Source organism: Fusarium fujikuroi, chromosome FFUJ_chr05 (assembly GCF_900079805.1).
Source record: "Fusarium fujikuroi IMI 58289 draft genome, chromosome FFUJ_chr05".
NCBI lineage: Eukaryota > Fungi > Ascomycota > Sordariomycetes > Hypocreales > Nectriaceae > Fusarium > Fusarium fujikuroi.
This window is the reverse complement of record NC_036626.1, coordinates 1,097,977-1,113,331: the sequence shown is the minus strand read 5'-3', so window position 1 is coordinate 1,113,331 and position 15,355 is coordinate 1,097,977. Positions and strand designations below refer to the sequence as shown.

General features: G+C 49.6%; 4 protein-coding genes; 2 read left to right on the top strand and 2 right to left on the bottom strand.

The window, feature by feature from the left end:
* Nucleotides 1-196: 196 nt before the first annotated feature.
* On the bottom strand, nt 197-2,365 carry FFUJ_07104 (related to tripeptidyl-peptidase I; the record flags this gene model as incomplete). XM_023577319.1 has 5 exons in its annotated part: nt 197-356; nt 409-534; nt 698-1,279; nt 1,330-1,562; nt 1,610-2,365. 5 exons carry the CDS (start codon nt 2,363-2,365, stop codon nt 197-199), a joined length of 1,857 nt encoding a protein of 618 aa, XP_023430407.1.
* Nucleotides 2,366-4,780: 2,415 nt separating this feature from the next.
* FFUJ_07103 (related to translin) lies at nt 4,781-5,694 on the top strand (the record flags this gene model as incomplete). XM_023577318.1 has 4 exons in its annotated part: nt 4,781-4,955; nt 5,015-5,111; nt 5,163-5,308; nt 5,363-5,694. The coding sequence occupies 4 exons, from the start codon at nt 4,781-4,783 to the stop codon at nt 5,692-5,694; spliced, it is 750 nt and encodes a 249-aa protein (XP_023430406.1).
* A 335-nt stretch (nt 5,695-6,029) lies between these two features.
* Nucleotides 6,030-10,460, bottom strand: FFUJ_07102 (uncharacterized protein; the record flags this gene model as incomplete). XM_023577316.1 has 2 exons in its annotated part: nt 6,030-8,768; nt 8,820-10,460. The coding sequence occupies 2 exons, from the start codon at nt 10,458-10,460 to the stop codon at nt 6,030-6,032; spliced, it is 4,380 nt and encodes a 1,459-aa protein (XP_023430405.1).
* A 2,293-nt stretch (nt 10,461-12,753) lies between these two features.
* On the top strand, nt 12,754-15,076 carry FFUJ_07101 (related to SLY1 protein; the record flags this gene model as incomplete). XM_023577315.1 has 5 exons in its annotated part: nt 12,754-12,793; nt 12,851-13,067; nt 13,120-13,505; nt 13,555-14,398; nt 14,449-15,076. 5 exons carry the CDS (start codon nt 12,754-12,756, stop codon nt 15,074-15,076), a joined length of 2,115 nt encoding a protein of 704 aa, XP_023430404.1.
* Between the last annotated feature and the right edge of the window lie 279 nt (nt 15,077-15,355).

Here is a 15,355-nt window from a genome sequence, read left to right as displayed (position 1 = left end):
TTGTCGCAAAAATGTTCTTGTTGCCTATGTAATATCTCTTCAAGATTAGCTAGAATCGAATTATGTATGCACCCTGACCTCCTCTTACACATTGTAGCCACCTGACATCACCTCTTCAGAGCATATCGCTACAATCACTCCCTACCTCCGGTCGCTTCTTGGACAATCCGCTATCCTTCTTGGGAACCAGCTCTTCCTAAGTGGCAAGCTTCTTCAACTTGTCAAATCGCGGCGTTCCAAAGCCAGTAGCGGGATCCCACCCTTTGACGACATCCCATCCCGCATTGGGGATTTCGGGAGAAGGGAATCCTTCGAGACTAACACCGGGGCAGCCTGACGTCTTTCCTTCCAAGATGCTAGAGGTTGGGTTAGCCGCTTTCCAACGATACCAACTATTCGGCTACTTACTCGGTAAACCCTGCCTGGCCAGTTTTGTAGAGCCAGGGGTTAAGGAATCCCATCGCAGACTTGCCCTTCTTGAACCTTTCGTTGTTGAGCAAAGCAATTATCGCACCGACTGTAGGGGCCGCCGCACTAGAGTCATTATGTCAGCTACGTTGGCTGGGTAGGGGAGGAAGAAAACCCGGTGCCTCAATGCTAAGTGACAAGGCTTAGGTAACTTAGCATAAGCTTAGGATACCTTTTTCTGACATCGAGGTCCGGTGTTTTCTCACTCCCCGGCTAACACACAACTTACCTGGTTCCTCCTGCAGTGAATTGTTGACCATTAACCATAACCTGATGGCCACTTGCGAGAGCAGAGACATCGGGGAATGCTCTTCCGTCCTTGTTGATATAGTTCTTCCATTGCTTCCATTTCTTCTCATTCTTCTTCAGATAGTCTTTCACAACCTTGTCCTGGTACGCAGGGCGGGAGAAGAGATCTGAGAAGCCGCCGCCGCCAGACTGATCGTACTCAGTATCAAGCCAAGCCCTTTCGGGGTTGTTGCTCTCTGTGCCGCCAACGGACGTCACATATGGGCAGACGCTGGGCCAAGTCGGGAGAAACTTGGTAGTGTTCTTTCCATCATTTGACTGGCATGAGACACCAACACCGAAATTGCCAGCTGCAACTAGGATTGAGACACCCCGTGTGCCGATCTGACCAAATTTGTTGCAAACTTGTCGGGCATACGTCTTGGGGATATGTTGCTCGTAGTTACCCCACGAGATGGAAACAACTTGTGGGAGCTTCTTGTCTGGCAGGTTCAAGAGATACTCCGCCAACCCGAGCCAATTCTCGATGGATCGAGTGAAGTCCCCAGGTACTTTGAGCAAGCTGCGATATCAGTTAGTTGCGCCTGTTTGGATGATTCCAAAGATACTCACTCCAAATCTGTATTGAAGTCGTAATTGAAGCCTCCAACAGTAAGGTGTTCTACTGGGACTTGGTGGGCCAAGGAGATGGCATACTGGGTGTTCAAATTCCCTTCGTTGCTTCGAATTCTGGCACTTTGTGGGTTCTCTCCACCTGCTGCCGATGCATTGCGGAACGTGACGCCTCCGAGGTCAGGGGCAAAGCGTCGGAAGAACTCTTGAAGCTGCGCGTTTTGAGCAGTCATCTAGTATTCGTCAGTAAAGAACCTACTAGAACGCCAAGTATACTTACGTTGAGGAAGCTGACGACTGTGTATAAGGAGCCCTTCTCCGCCTTTGGATAGTTCTTTGGTATCTTGTAGATCTCTCGGATGCAGGCAGGCGTCAGTTCCGTCTTGCACTTCTCCAAGTTGATGGGTCCCGGGCCGCCATTATTACCGTCCTTCGGTTGCTTCTTTCCGTTCTTGTCGTGTCGCTTCGTGAGTCTGAGTCCGGAGTCATCGACGTTTCCTTCTTTATCGAAGACAGGAAAGAATGTGGTGGGCTGGATAGTTGCAATATGGTGAACGATCTCATGAGGAACTGAGTACTCTTTTGTTCTGACAATTCGTTCATTGTCGCGAGCAAAGACAGAGAAGCGGGTACTTAACATGCCTTCGGCTTGACTGAAAGTCGTGCGCACATGGAGCCATTCGCCCTCGTCACGGACATGATGCTCGGGGATTCCAGCATCTGTAAGCCAACGCTTGACGGACTCGGTAGCTTCTCCAGATGGATTGAGGAGTGCTTTGGCAGATTCTCGGGAGAGATATTTGCCGTAATTGGGATGGTCAGGATCGGAGACTCCATAGAGAGCAGTAACAAGTAGCTGGCTATCTTCAGGCTGGAGGCCAATAGAGAAGTCGATGGTCTGATCAGGGTCTGGTAAATCGAATTCCTGCCAGTCGGCAGGGGTCTCATCCAGAGATTCGAGGACAATTGGGCTTGCCAGAACGGAGGTAGCACCAAGGAGTAGGCCCCAGAGCTTGAGAGACCTAGTCACCAACATGGTGACAGAAATTGAATTGTAAAGAGATGTCGATATGAAGATTGCAGGTTTTCTCGTCGAGTTGAAGTCGAGAGCTTGCTGAGATGTTCAATCATCGGAGAAACTGGCTGTTTTTATATCGAATTTGAATACCATGTTATGACATCAAAGCCAAGATATTAATCATATATCAGAGCTTCAATTGTGAGAATGTTGGTGCTGGAGTTGTGGCTATTCTTCAGGTTCCCATTCTGGAGATGGGCGCTGAAGAACAATACTAAGCCACTTTATATTATTCATGGCAGGTACCACCAACCAGCAGCAACACAATCCTTCCCAATCGTTCCGACAGAGCGGGTCCTGGGTGTTACTCCTTCCCAAACAGCCTTTCAATTTCTGAAAGGGTGTTTCCCTTTCTTCATGTCGAAGATCATTTGCCATATCAAGAAGCACGGACCTTGAGGTGTTGACAACCCTCAGCCATGGAACTGATGAACCCATCTATTCTAGAAGGGCGGGAGAAGCCTGTACTACAGACAAACATTGGGACATTCACATGTGATTGGATTTAGGCTCGCAAATTTGCATCCCCTATCAAAAGATAACGACTTCGTGCTTGGAAGTCCTGTCAGCTTGCATCCTTTGCGAATATGTGAACAAACCTTGACCTCGCGTCTTTCATTCCGTCCACGAGGTGCTCACAAGCAAAACCGGTGGTCGTTGCGCCTTTCCTTGCGTTTCTCTGGTCAAATATTGTCCAAGCTTGACCTGTGAGTCGACCATTTGGTGTCTTCCAGCTTGAACAAGACCATCACTTGACCAATGTTTCGCCTGTTGGTCCTTAGGTGCTTGATATTTCCTTGGCAAGGGGTTGGGCGTTGCTCGTCTATATCTTGCGGGGAAGGGATTCATGCTTTCGTCAAAGCTAATCCATTAGCTGAGGTCAAAGGCCAATGATGCCGCCCAAATATTGGAATGCGTTGGTTGATCACTTTTAGAGCCAACGGTGTCTCAGGCCAGAAACCCACCTGCGGGCCGCATCGGGGGTCTTCAGACCATCTGTTTCGAGAACGCATGAAGCATAGAAGATAGTAGCCGATATCAGAGACTGTTGGGGAAGCTAGGTATGCATTTATCGGACTGGTCGGTTTTCTCATGAGAAGTTCTTGAAACGGCAACACACGATGGGCATTCCATCAGCACCACCAACAGTCGGCGTTGAAGTCTGGCGAGCATTGGAACTCGGAGCACATTTAGACCTTTGTCAAATGCAAGCTGACTGCAGATCGTGAACATGAGAGTAGTCTCTAGTGGTCAGGATGTTGGATTTGAATCTTCGTTGGTGTGGAAGAAGCATAGCTCGAAGCTTTGGGCAAGCAGGCTGCATCAGGGCAGCATCCAAGGAAAGGAAGTTCGAATCGACGGAATGAGCTTCGCCTTGGCTGCTGGAAAATTGGGTTTGACGTGAGCCGACATTTTGGATTCTTATTGGGAAATTTGTATCTATGTTCTTCATTCTTTGATTCGGAAAAGGCTTGTAATGATTATACTTCAGTACGAAAGCGACTTTGTCACTTGCTCTCTTATTTGTGTATGCCAACACACACTTCACAGATGAGCGCTCGTCTCGGCTTCACAGAAAGTTTCTTCTGGTGCCACCATGCAATTCGCTTCTGAGGCATCAATTCGAAAAGCGTCTGCAGCCTCAGGCCTTCACACGAAGCTTTTCTGTCTGCGCACTCGCTCTTGGTGGAGCGCTCCTACCCACCGTGAATCAACAGGCAGCACTCTCAGCCTGCCCAATCCCGACTTTTCATTGGCTCAAATTCTGCCACTCTTCAGATCACTCGCTCTCTCACCGCCTTCAGATCCAGTATATAATCTCGCCCTGCCCCTCCGAGCTACGCTTCTCCTTTTTTCTTTTCTCCTTAGCTCTCTTTGCCTTTTGGCTTAGATCAAGTGTAGTATCTGTTCTTTTCAGTTTAATCTCTGAAAGATGTCTAAGGACATCAATCGTGATTATTCCTATTTTTGAAACTCGGGTGGTCTCCGCTGTGCTTGCACATGATTCCGCCCACAGTGTCCCTGGTATTACACTGCCTCCAGGTGACGCGAATGCACTTTTTGAGCTCCTTGTTTTTCGTTGCTTGCTCGGGCTTGCCTGGGCAGTGAGGAAGAACTGTCTCCATCTTTGTGATTTTGCGTTGTGATTTGTGACGTCGATGACTGAATCAAAGTGATGCTGCCAAAATAAAAATCTGCCTTGACACCTCCATTCCTTCGCTGTAGATTCCTTTCGTGATCATCGCAACCTTGGGCCAGGCAAATATCTATCGCCCATCATTTGAATAAACAAACGATTAGCGTAGCTCCAACCTCCACCTTCTCCAGAGCCTCATCCGCAGAGCCTCATTCACCCTCCATCAAACCGCCATCATGTCCTCCGACACTCCTCTGCTCGATCCGTCTATCTTCTCCCACCTTCAGGAGAAGCTCGATGAAGAGACCGCCGTTCGTGATAACCTCACCCAGATTATCCAGCGTCTCGAGCGCGCCATTGCCACCGCTCAAGGTCTTCTCTCTCGCGTTCACTCTACGCCCCGCGCTCGCTGTCAGTTTTTTTTTCACGTCCCAGTTGGTAATGCGCAAAGCTGATTAGAGAAAATGCAGACCCTGCGCTTGTGTCACAGGTTGAAGATGCTATCAAGGAAGAGGTCACTATTGTCATGGAGCTGAATGAGGTGGCTAGCAAGCACCCATACTACAAGTACGTTCTCGCAGCCATGTCAAAGAGCGTCAAAATCTGATCCGGTGATAGATACAACAGCAAGTGGGCGAGAACCGTTCAAAATGCTATCGGCTCCGCTGTCTACACTGCCTGGCTCGGTGGTCTAGGCTCTGACGCTCAGCCTGCTTCTCTCGGTCGCCTTCTCACTCTCGAGCAAGTTGGCGAGGTTTTCCAGGGTTCGCGAGCCTTCTCCAAACTGATCTAGAAACCTCAACGCTAACATGCCCCAGTCCCCACAAACCTCAAGGACCGCGATGCCTTCCACTTCACCATCGAGGAGTATCTCCTATCTCTGACGGACCTCACCAATGAGCTTGCCCGCCTGGCTCCCAACGCTGTCACCCTCGGGGACTTTGAGCTTCCTCTCGTTATCAGCGGGTTCATCAAGGATCTCTTCGCCGGGTTCCAGCTTCTCAACCTCAAGAACGACATTCTCCGCAAGCGAGCTGATGCTGTCAAGTATGACGTCAAGAGAGTCGAGGATGTTGTCTATGACCTGAGCCTGCGTGGATTGGTCAAAAGGGCTGGCGAGGGTGACACAGAGATGGCTGCTGCCGAGTAGATCGTTGATATAGGTAGAGTATCCGACATCTAAAAGCTGAGAGCATAAACCAATGATTAAAACTGGCAGCAGTTATCAGGCCCATCCATCTGCAGTTGAAATTAGAATCACAATTATGTAAATGACGTTGAAATATGAAATATTTTTATTCTTCTTGTAATGGCGCATATCGCGTCCTCGGGCGCATGATGTAAGAAATTCAATGTCTTGCTTGACCCCCGATTGACCTTGGCTGATGCTATTTTTTGGTTACATTAAAAATACACCATGATATATCCCACTTCTAAACTCCAAGCCAGGTTCAATATAGTAAACAAGCTTTATATAGCTCATCGTTAGTCGTGTCGGAATGTACACTTGTCTCCTCTAGCACACTTGCCCTGCTGCCAGAAAGTACAAGGCTTGGTGCCAATGAGTGCTTTGTTAGCAGGCTTGTGTGGTGGTAGAGTAGGCTTCTTTTTCCTTCCATCTTTTCCATCACGGTCTCCTCTGCCACCGTGATCATCACGGTCGCGGTCATACGTCCGTTCACGGTCCCAACCTCGATCTTGGTCTCTATCTCGGCTGTATGCTCTGTCTCTGTCCCATTCTCGTTCCGCTGCGGGTGGTGGAGGCGGAGGCGGGACTTGCTGTCCTTGTGCCATTTGGGTGAGCATCATGTACTGCTGATATGATGGATCGTTGGGGTTGAGATATGAAGCAACATTTGGGGCCGCGGTCGAGGCTTGGCCTAACGCCTGCGACGGCTGGTTGATAGCGGCCAGGATAGACTGGAGCTGGGTATCAGGAATTTGCGGCTGCTGCTGCACAGGTGCAGTTGTCGTCTGGGGCTGCGGCTGAATTTGCTGCAACAAAGCCATGTAAGGCGCATAAGCCTGTTGTTGCTGAGCATAATAGGCCGCCCAGTCCTGAGGGTTGGCTGGGGCCTGACCAGACGAAGCACCGACAGCTGCTGCTTGCAAGGCGTTGGCCTCCGCTTCTGCACGCGCACGTTCTTCGTCTGCTCTTTTCTGTCGGGATACCAGTTCTTTGTTGTGCCCCATTTGCCATTCGCGGACCTTCTCTTGATCATGGAGAATCCATTCTGGAGGTGAATTGCTGGGAAATGGCATGCCTGCGAGAGACTTGGCCACACCTTCAATGGCACCTCCGCAAAGGCGTGTAGGCGTGTCAGAGTAATGGAACGTACGCCAGGCATCGGTCGTGATCGGGTTAGAGTCTCGCCAGCTCTTGACCTTGTCGGATTTGAGCATTGCAATGACCTGTTCCAATACGGCACGGCCAGCGATAAGAGGTAGAGTATCATTAGCTAGAGCCGGATGGTGCTGTGATTCAGTGGCATGTTGAGGGGATGTGCGGGCCGCCGAAGAGACGCCTCGGAGGTTGCCCAGAATCGAATCGAGACGAGTTCCTGGATTGTTCTTCGCCTCGATGCGTTGTAGGGCCGTGTAGAGAGCTCCATCAGATCCCATTTGCTGCTCATCGCGCCATCGAACCTGGATCTCTTGGAACTTTGAATCATCGGGCAGATATTGTGTCTTCTGCTGATCAGGTCCAGCAACCTCAGGTATAGGCGACTTGGGTGAGGGCGGTATGTCGTCGGGGTCGGTATAGATAGCCATGAGCTCTCGTTGCTCTCTATCCGCAATGCGCTGCTGTTCGTCTGTTGTAAAGGTGACATTTCCGCCTCGGGTAACGAAGTTCTTGTTTCGGACGTCTGTTGGCAGCCTAGAGAAGTCGATCGCGACAGGTCCCATCCAAGGTTGATAAGGAACGTCTTCATCATCCTCTTCTTCCTCTACGTTGGCACGCTGTTTGAGTACCATTCCTTCAGATCGATCGTCGGCGGCATCTCGGGTCATGTTAGACTCTCGTCCCTCATCCTCAGCTTCTTCCTTCTGGAAGATCCTAATCTGAACGAGCTCAGTTTCAGGCTTCCAGCTGACTCGAAGCTTACGGCGAGCCTCTTTCCGGAGACGCTTCGCCTTCTCTTCAGGTGATTCGGAGGTTTCAGACCCATTTGTCTCCTTCGGTGCAACAGGAGCCTCGACTTTTGGTGCATTGATTGAGTCCAAGAGCGAAGCAATACCGGACAAGGCGCTGGCTGAGCTTGAGCTTAGGGCGGTTGTAGTCCCATTTCGAGGTGCCGGTGGTTTCGTCTCAGTTCTTGATGGCTTCGCTTCGGCTTTTATCTTGTCGTCACTTATGACCTTCACATCTGCTTTGGTTTCAGGCTTTGGTGCAGGTTTGGCTACTGGTCTGGGTTTGCCAGGCAGAATAGAAGCTGCTGCTGCCTTTGCTGCACTAGTCTTGGATGCTGATTGAAGTTGAATCTTGGGCTGCGCAAGTTTCCTGCTAAGAGCATTGCCGCTGGATTCTACTGCAATCTTTTTAACCGTTCTTGTTTCAGCCTCTTCGTCTCGCCCACGCTTGGCTGAAGGCTCCAGGCCTGGTTTAGCCTTCGCTCTGCTAGAGGCAGAAGTGCCTTGATAGCCTGTGCTTTCGGACTCACTGGCCTTGAGCTTCTTGACTTTGACTGTAATCTCTGATACAAGCTCTTTGACCTCCGAGTCTCCCTTGTCGGCAAACCGTTTCCTCACTGTTTCAAAGTTTGTTGTCTCAGCGATCTTTTTCGTCATAGGAAAATGTGTAAACATCTCGAGGACAATCTTGGGGAGCTTTCCCGAGAAGTCACTCGCTTTGATACACATGATCAGCGCATTCACCAAACTTAAAACTAGCTTTTGGTGACCACCGAGGTTATCCAATACCGCATCATCTGCATGCTCGATAGTGGCATCCAAAGCTCGGTATAGTATTTCTTTCTTTTGCTCAAAGTCCTGTCGGTCCCTTGCAACCACGCCATCCGGCTTCTTGTCCTTGATAGCTTGGTCGAGTTCCTGCTTGGCACGGTTCATTTCGCTGCGAAGTTTGATGAAATATTCGCCTGCTTGTTGAACGCGGGATGCAATGAGGGCATTGGTGCGTGCAACAGACTGCTCGATGTGCACCATCCCGATGGCATCCCAGGCAGCAGCTTCAGCAGGGTCGGCTGGGCGGGTAGCTGCGCGGATCTGGATATGGTTAGTCATACAACCTACGAAAGACTGCACCGGATAACTTACTGGCTTACCACGCTCTTCCTCAAGCTCTTTTTTTGCCTTTTTCTCGGCTTTATTCTTCGACGCCTCATCAGATTTAAGTTGCTCTTTGAAAGCATGCGGGTACTCCGTGTATTTGGGACGACGTTTGCCTAAGCTCTTCATGGAACGATCAAAGTCATCCAAAAGCACCTTAGCCTCCATGCGCCTCTCATCAAGCCCACCCTTGTCTGGAGAGGGGCGGTATTGGCTGGTGAAGCGCCCCTGGACTTCACATGGAAGACTGTAACCAAGTTCGGGGACCATCTGTCTTCCACTACGGGCTGGTAGTGCCACAAGAGGGGCAAGCTTATCATAGCTCTTAGGTGCGGGAAGCTTAATTGTTCCATCATGAACCAAATGAGGAAGCCCTTTGATAACAGGAAATTTGGCTTGGGCGGCCTTGGTGCGCATATTAAACTGATTGATTAACTGGGCTTCTTCAGGGGTAGGAGTCGGAGCTGAAAGGCCATCGAGATCATCAATCTTTTTCACAGCAGGAGACCCAACAGGAGAGTCGACATATGCTGCAGTGGGCTCCGGAGTGGGGGTAGGGGTGTTGACTTCAGTCTTCACTACTCGCTTCCTCTTCTTAGGGGGCGGTTCGTTTGTTGCGGGTTGAAGGGCCCCAGTATCTTGATTCGTGCCTGGTTGTGACAAAATGTATTGCGTGTTAGCTGTGGGCGGTGATGTGGCGTTGTTGATGAAGTGGGGTGGCTGCTGATGATGTATCGATTGCTGGAAGTTCTGCCCAGGCAAAGGCTGCGAGGTCTGGGGATAGGCCACAGGTTGTTTGGGGGCGAACTGGGGCTGTGGTGATGGTTTTTGCGGTTGATTTTGCTGCATCTGCTGTTGAGGCTTAGGAGGTTGCTGTTGAGGCTGAGGTTGCTGTCGTGCTTGCGGATGGCCTTGTTGGAAGTTCAGTTGATCATTCGGTCGTGGCTGGGGCGTCTGGCCATTCACTGGAGGAGAAAAAGCAGCTTGGTTGTACTGCTGCTGATTCTGGACCGGGGATGGCTGGGGTGGTCGACTGAAGTTATGACCTGGGGTATAAGCAGACGGGATGCTATCAAACTGCTGCACTGGCGTATGGCTCTGCTGCCTACTTGTTTGTGGCATTACATGCTGCTGAGAAAACTGCTGGATAGAAGGTTCGAAGGATGACTCATTTTGTGGTGCCATAGAATATGGGAAATTGGTAGAATGAGGATGACTTGATAGTTGTCCAATGCCAGCCATGGCGTTATCCAGGTTCATTTTGCCGTGTTGACCGTAGATATCAGGATGAATTCCACTAAAGTCTGTATCCATTACATCTTGTGACTGTTGTGGAAACTGTTGGTTCATGGAGAGAGAGTCATGGCTTGGGTGGTAGCCTGCTTGGTCCTGTTGAGAGCCATGCAGAGTGCTTGAGAGGAAGGGGTGGCTTTGATCAGAGTCGAAAAAGTTTGATGGGGAGGCATCTTGAGGATTAAGTTGTGAGTAGGCTGCCTGCTCGCTCACAGGCTGTGACCAAGGCTGATGAGGGTCAAACTGGCCGTTTTGGCCTGCAAAGGCATAGTTATTGTGCCATTGATGCTGTGTCTCATCAGCGCCGTTTTGGCCATTGTTTGACCAAGACTGCATCTTGTGATAGATGCTGTGTTTAGAAGAGGCTGCTGCTACAACAGCAATACGACCACAGAGACCAAGGGTCAATTATCCTGGGCAGCTTTAAGAGCTATTGCATGGTATTAGCAATCATTGCTACCTTAAGATGAGGTGCGAATGTGTAAACGCGAAGGACGTGATGAAGGAAATGAGTAAGGGCAGTCACTTGGGCCTCGTGCAACACAACGCGAGGGTGTGGCTGGGGGTTGACGTAGCCTTATCTGAAAGGCGACAAATAATGTACTGACATACAGAAATTAAGCTGACAAGAGACTTATGCAAGTGTCTCGCTGTTAGGGAGAGGCCGTCGGCTATCACAGCTGCAGGTGGCCCACCATAGAAATACGCTAGTCGATAAACGGACGGACAGAGAAGGGTCGAGATCTTGGGGAAAGGGTCGAGGTGAATGAATCTGAAAGTCTAGAGAAAGCAAAAAAAACCATCAGCAAAGTCTATAACAAGAAACTAGAAGGTCAGTAGTGTAATAAGTGATGTGAATAATAGTACAAAGGGATTCTCGTGGGTTTCCTGCATGATTGATGCGTAGAGAGCGTTGATAAAGAGCATCCATCCATCTTCCATTAAGAGGCCGTTGGTTTAGAAAAAGGGTGTATGGCTGATTGATCAAAGGTTGGACAACGAATTGAGTGCGACAGGCTTGTCGACAAAGAAACTCGAGAAAGAATCGAGTATGATAAACTCGAACCCAAGTTATAAAATTGGCTTTGTCGCAGTAATTGATCTCTGAAGCAATTCAGATTGCTTTGTTGGATAACAGGTAGTAGGTAGTGGCATTCTGGAATGACTTTGGTGGTGGAGCCAATGTTTCCTTCAGATGCGTGTGCACCCGCATTTTAGTGCAGCGCAGTCCCTGTGATGTTGCTCTCTTGGGGTGCCGCTGAGCAGAAGTTGGAGCTGAAGACAGCGTTATTTCCAGCCCCTGTACCCAAGCAAGCGCCTGAAAAGACAGGCGCCTGCAACGTCGCAAAGGCGATGATCAACAGCCATGACGCCCTTTCTGACTCTGTATGAATGAATGAATGAATGCTCTTTATATCATCAAATACTCGTGCCGCAGCTTTTTTAGGTGCGCGTTCGCCTGCAAAACTGGCCAGATTGTAGATGCCTGGTTTTCGTCACCTGGACCTCTCTGGGTTACCCAGCCGCCACAGCTCTTCGCCCTTAGAAGACGATGCTGAGGAGCTTAATCTCCAAGCAAGTCTCCACGACGGTAACCATCTCTTCATCTCGCAATTTAAATGCTGCAGAGAGTCCAAGTGGTGGTTGATTCCATTGTTATAGAGAAATCACATATACAATGCTGCTGCTTTGATTCATGATGGCGGTATAACCGAGCCATGCAGAATGACGCGACAGAGGTAAAGAGGTTGATTGGTGCAGGGTGGAAAAAGGGAATGGGGTCAAGTTTGGGCATACCCTTTGATTCGGATAAGGCTCCTTCAGTACAGTAACTCTGTCCGTCTTCCTACCAAAAGATGCGGAGCAACTATTGCAATCTGTATATTGAGAAAGTCGCGTGGTGTTTACAACATTATCGAACGGAGGTGTGACCTGTCGGAGAGGCAAATAGAGCAGCACAAGGGTGACCCGTTGGTTCGCCGGGACAAGGCGTTTGACGCGGGCGCAGATCCGGAGGATGAGCACAAAGATGGGGATTAAAATACCAAGCGCAGCTTATATATAAACGCGTTTGACCTGCTGAGCGCCAGTCAGCGATTGTCGCGATGGTTGATGGTGGTTGATGAAGTGTCGTCGGATCAAAGAGAATGAAGAGAAGTCCCTGGCGATTTCGCATGGAGCTCAGAGAACGGACCTGGACGTGTTTGGCTATGATGTGGCCCCATATCTCAGGCACAAACACGATCATGACGGTGGGCAACTGAACTGGCAAATGCCCCTTTGGAACCAGCGGGCCCAGCACCGTGGCACTTTCCATGTCCAATCGTGTCGGCGCTTGTATCGGTCCGTGCTTCCAGCTTGCGCGCCATCGGGGAAGCTTTCCAGCAACCGTAGTATTGGATCGTGGCCTCAAGCTGCCAACAACCTAATTGATACCAGTACGTTTTCTTGACTTGAAGATTGGCTCAAGGTTCTGTACCTAGGATCCTCTAAGGCTACAATATCTTATTTCGACTTGCGTTACCTCCTACAATCGAGTCCTTTGTGAACAAGCGACCTGGCAATTCTCCTGAATTACATCCCACTATCACCACCTTGAGCTCTCGACGCCCCGACGTCATCTGCCAGTATGGCAACCAAGGGTAACTCTCTGCGCGATCGCCAAATAGGTTTGTGATGCTCAAAGCTCAGTGCGCCCCTCGTTCTCTTACTCATGCCTTTCTCAGCGTCGCTCAAGAAGATCCTCAACTTGAACGAGAGTGTCGAATCCTCCGAGGCCGACGAAGCCCACGCCAACGGTCTACTTGCTCCTGTTGCACCTATCCTCGATGCAGATGGCAACCCTATCTGGAAGGTACTAGTCTTTGATGATCTCGGCCGGGATGTTATCAGCAGTGTCATGCGCGTCAGCGACTTGCGCTCAATGGGCGTAACCATGCACATGTAAGTCGACGAGCCTCACAAAGATATACAATGTTTAACATGAGCTGCGCAGGCACATTGGCGGCGCAAGGCACCCTATCCCCGATGTCCCAGTCATCTACCTCCTCGAACCGAATGCGCAAAACCTCCAAGCCATTACATCCGACTTGCAGAAGGGGCTTTACACTCCCGCTTACATCAACTTCCTATCCTCCCTCCCTCGCGTCCTTCTCGAGGAGTTCGCTACACAAACTGCTGCTGCTGGAACATCCGAACATATTGCTCAGCTTTTTGACCAATACTTAAATTTCATTGTCGCTGAACCAGATCTATTCAGTCTGGGCATGCAAAAAGAGCATACGTATTGGGCATTGAACAGTGCAAACACCAGCGACGAGGAGCTTGATCGCGTAGTGGATAAGATCGTTAGTGGTCTATTCAGTGTGATTGCTACTATGGGTATGCCAGACATTCTGTATTCAACCCGACATGCTGATAAATCTTACAGGAGTCATTCCTATTATCCGATGCCCCAAAGACGGTGCTGCAGATATGGTCGCCGCGCGACTCGACCGAAAACTCCGAGACCACATCCTCAACTCAAAGGACAACCTCTTCTCTGGACCGCGAACGAACGCTGCATCCAGTACTCACTCTTCTCGACCCGTACTCATTCTTCTCGATCGAAACGTTGATTTGGTGCCAATGCTTTCTCATTCTTGGACATATCAAAGTCTGGTTCATGATGTTCTCAACATGAAGCTCAATCGCATCACCATCGAAAGCCCTGCGGAAGAAGGGAGCCCTTCCAAAGGCCCCACGAAGAAGGGTTATGATTTGACTACGAACGACTTCTTCTGGGCCAAAAACGCTGGCAGTCCTTTCCCTCAAGTAGCGGAGGATATCGATGCCGAATTGACCAAATACAAAGAAGAAACAGCTGCAATTACGAAAAGGACTGGTGTTACAAATTTCGAGGACTTGCAGGCCGATACCAGCGCGAGCGCTCAGCATCTCAAAGAGGCAATAACGTTGCTTCCTGAAATGAGAGAACGTAAAGGCATTCTCGACATGCATATGAACATCCTGGCAGCTTTGTTGACAGGAATCAAGGACCGCCAGCTTGACAACTATTTCCAACTGGAGGAGAATGTTGTGAAGCAGACCAAACCTCAGATTATGGAAATCATTAGTGACAGTACCAAAGGTTCTGAACCCGTTGATAAGCTGCGATTGTTCATCATCTGGTACTTGAGTACAGAACAAGAAGTGAGCCGACAAGAATTCGAGGGTTTCGGAAAGGCCCTCTCAGAAGCTGGCGCGGATGTGTCATGTTTGCCCTACGTTCGACAGTAAGTTCTTTAAAAGCATTGATTTGTCTTGCGCATACTGACCAAGACAGGGTTCGCGCTACAACCAAGATGACACAACTCACTACCATCAACAGCACTGCTCAGCCTGCTCAAACTTCAGACATCTTCGGTCGCTTCTCATCTATGTCATCTCGTCTCACCGACCGCCTCAAAGAATCAGGAGTGCCCACTGGTCTGTCATCAAACTTTGAGAGTCTCATCAGCGGTGTGAAAAACTTCCTCCCCGCCGATCGCGATTTTACAGTTACGAAGATCGTCGAATCGATCATGGACCCCTCGTCAGCCTCCTCTTCAGCTATTGCCAAGACAGAGGACTACAAGTACTACGATCCTAGATCCGCCAATGCTCGAGGCAGCATGCCTGCACCAAGTGCCATGCGGTCTGGGGCTGGAGCTACTCCAGGTGGCATGCCTGGTTCCCAAGTGTCCGGACAAACAGCTAGCTTTGGTCAAAGAAGACAAGGATTCAGTGAAGCTGTCGTTTTCACAATTGGCGGTGGCAGCATAGATGAATATGGTAACTTGCAGGAGTGGGTGAGTCGAGCAGGAGGCGACAGGGCTAAGAAGAGGGTCGTATATGGAAGCACAGAGATGATGAATGCTGCCGAGTTCATTAAGGAGGAACTAGACACACTGGGAAAGGAGCTATCACCATGATGCTTTGGCTTTGAAGAATAGATAATGAGATTTTCAGGTCATAAAGGCACAATAAAGGCTTTTCAACTTGGCTCCAAACTATTTTTTACAACATACTCTCGAACAACTCGCCGACATTGAGATGGTATGCTGTTGGTGTGTCGATGAATCACTGAGTACCTGGTGACTGAATCTATGTGTGCTGCTCAGAATAATGATGAGTAGCCAAAGAAAACAAGCAGTCGCATACAGAGATTTACTTCAATCATATTCCTTCATCAATCTCAGACATCTTGTGAC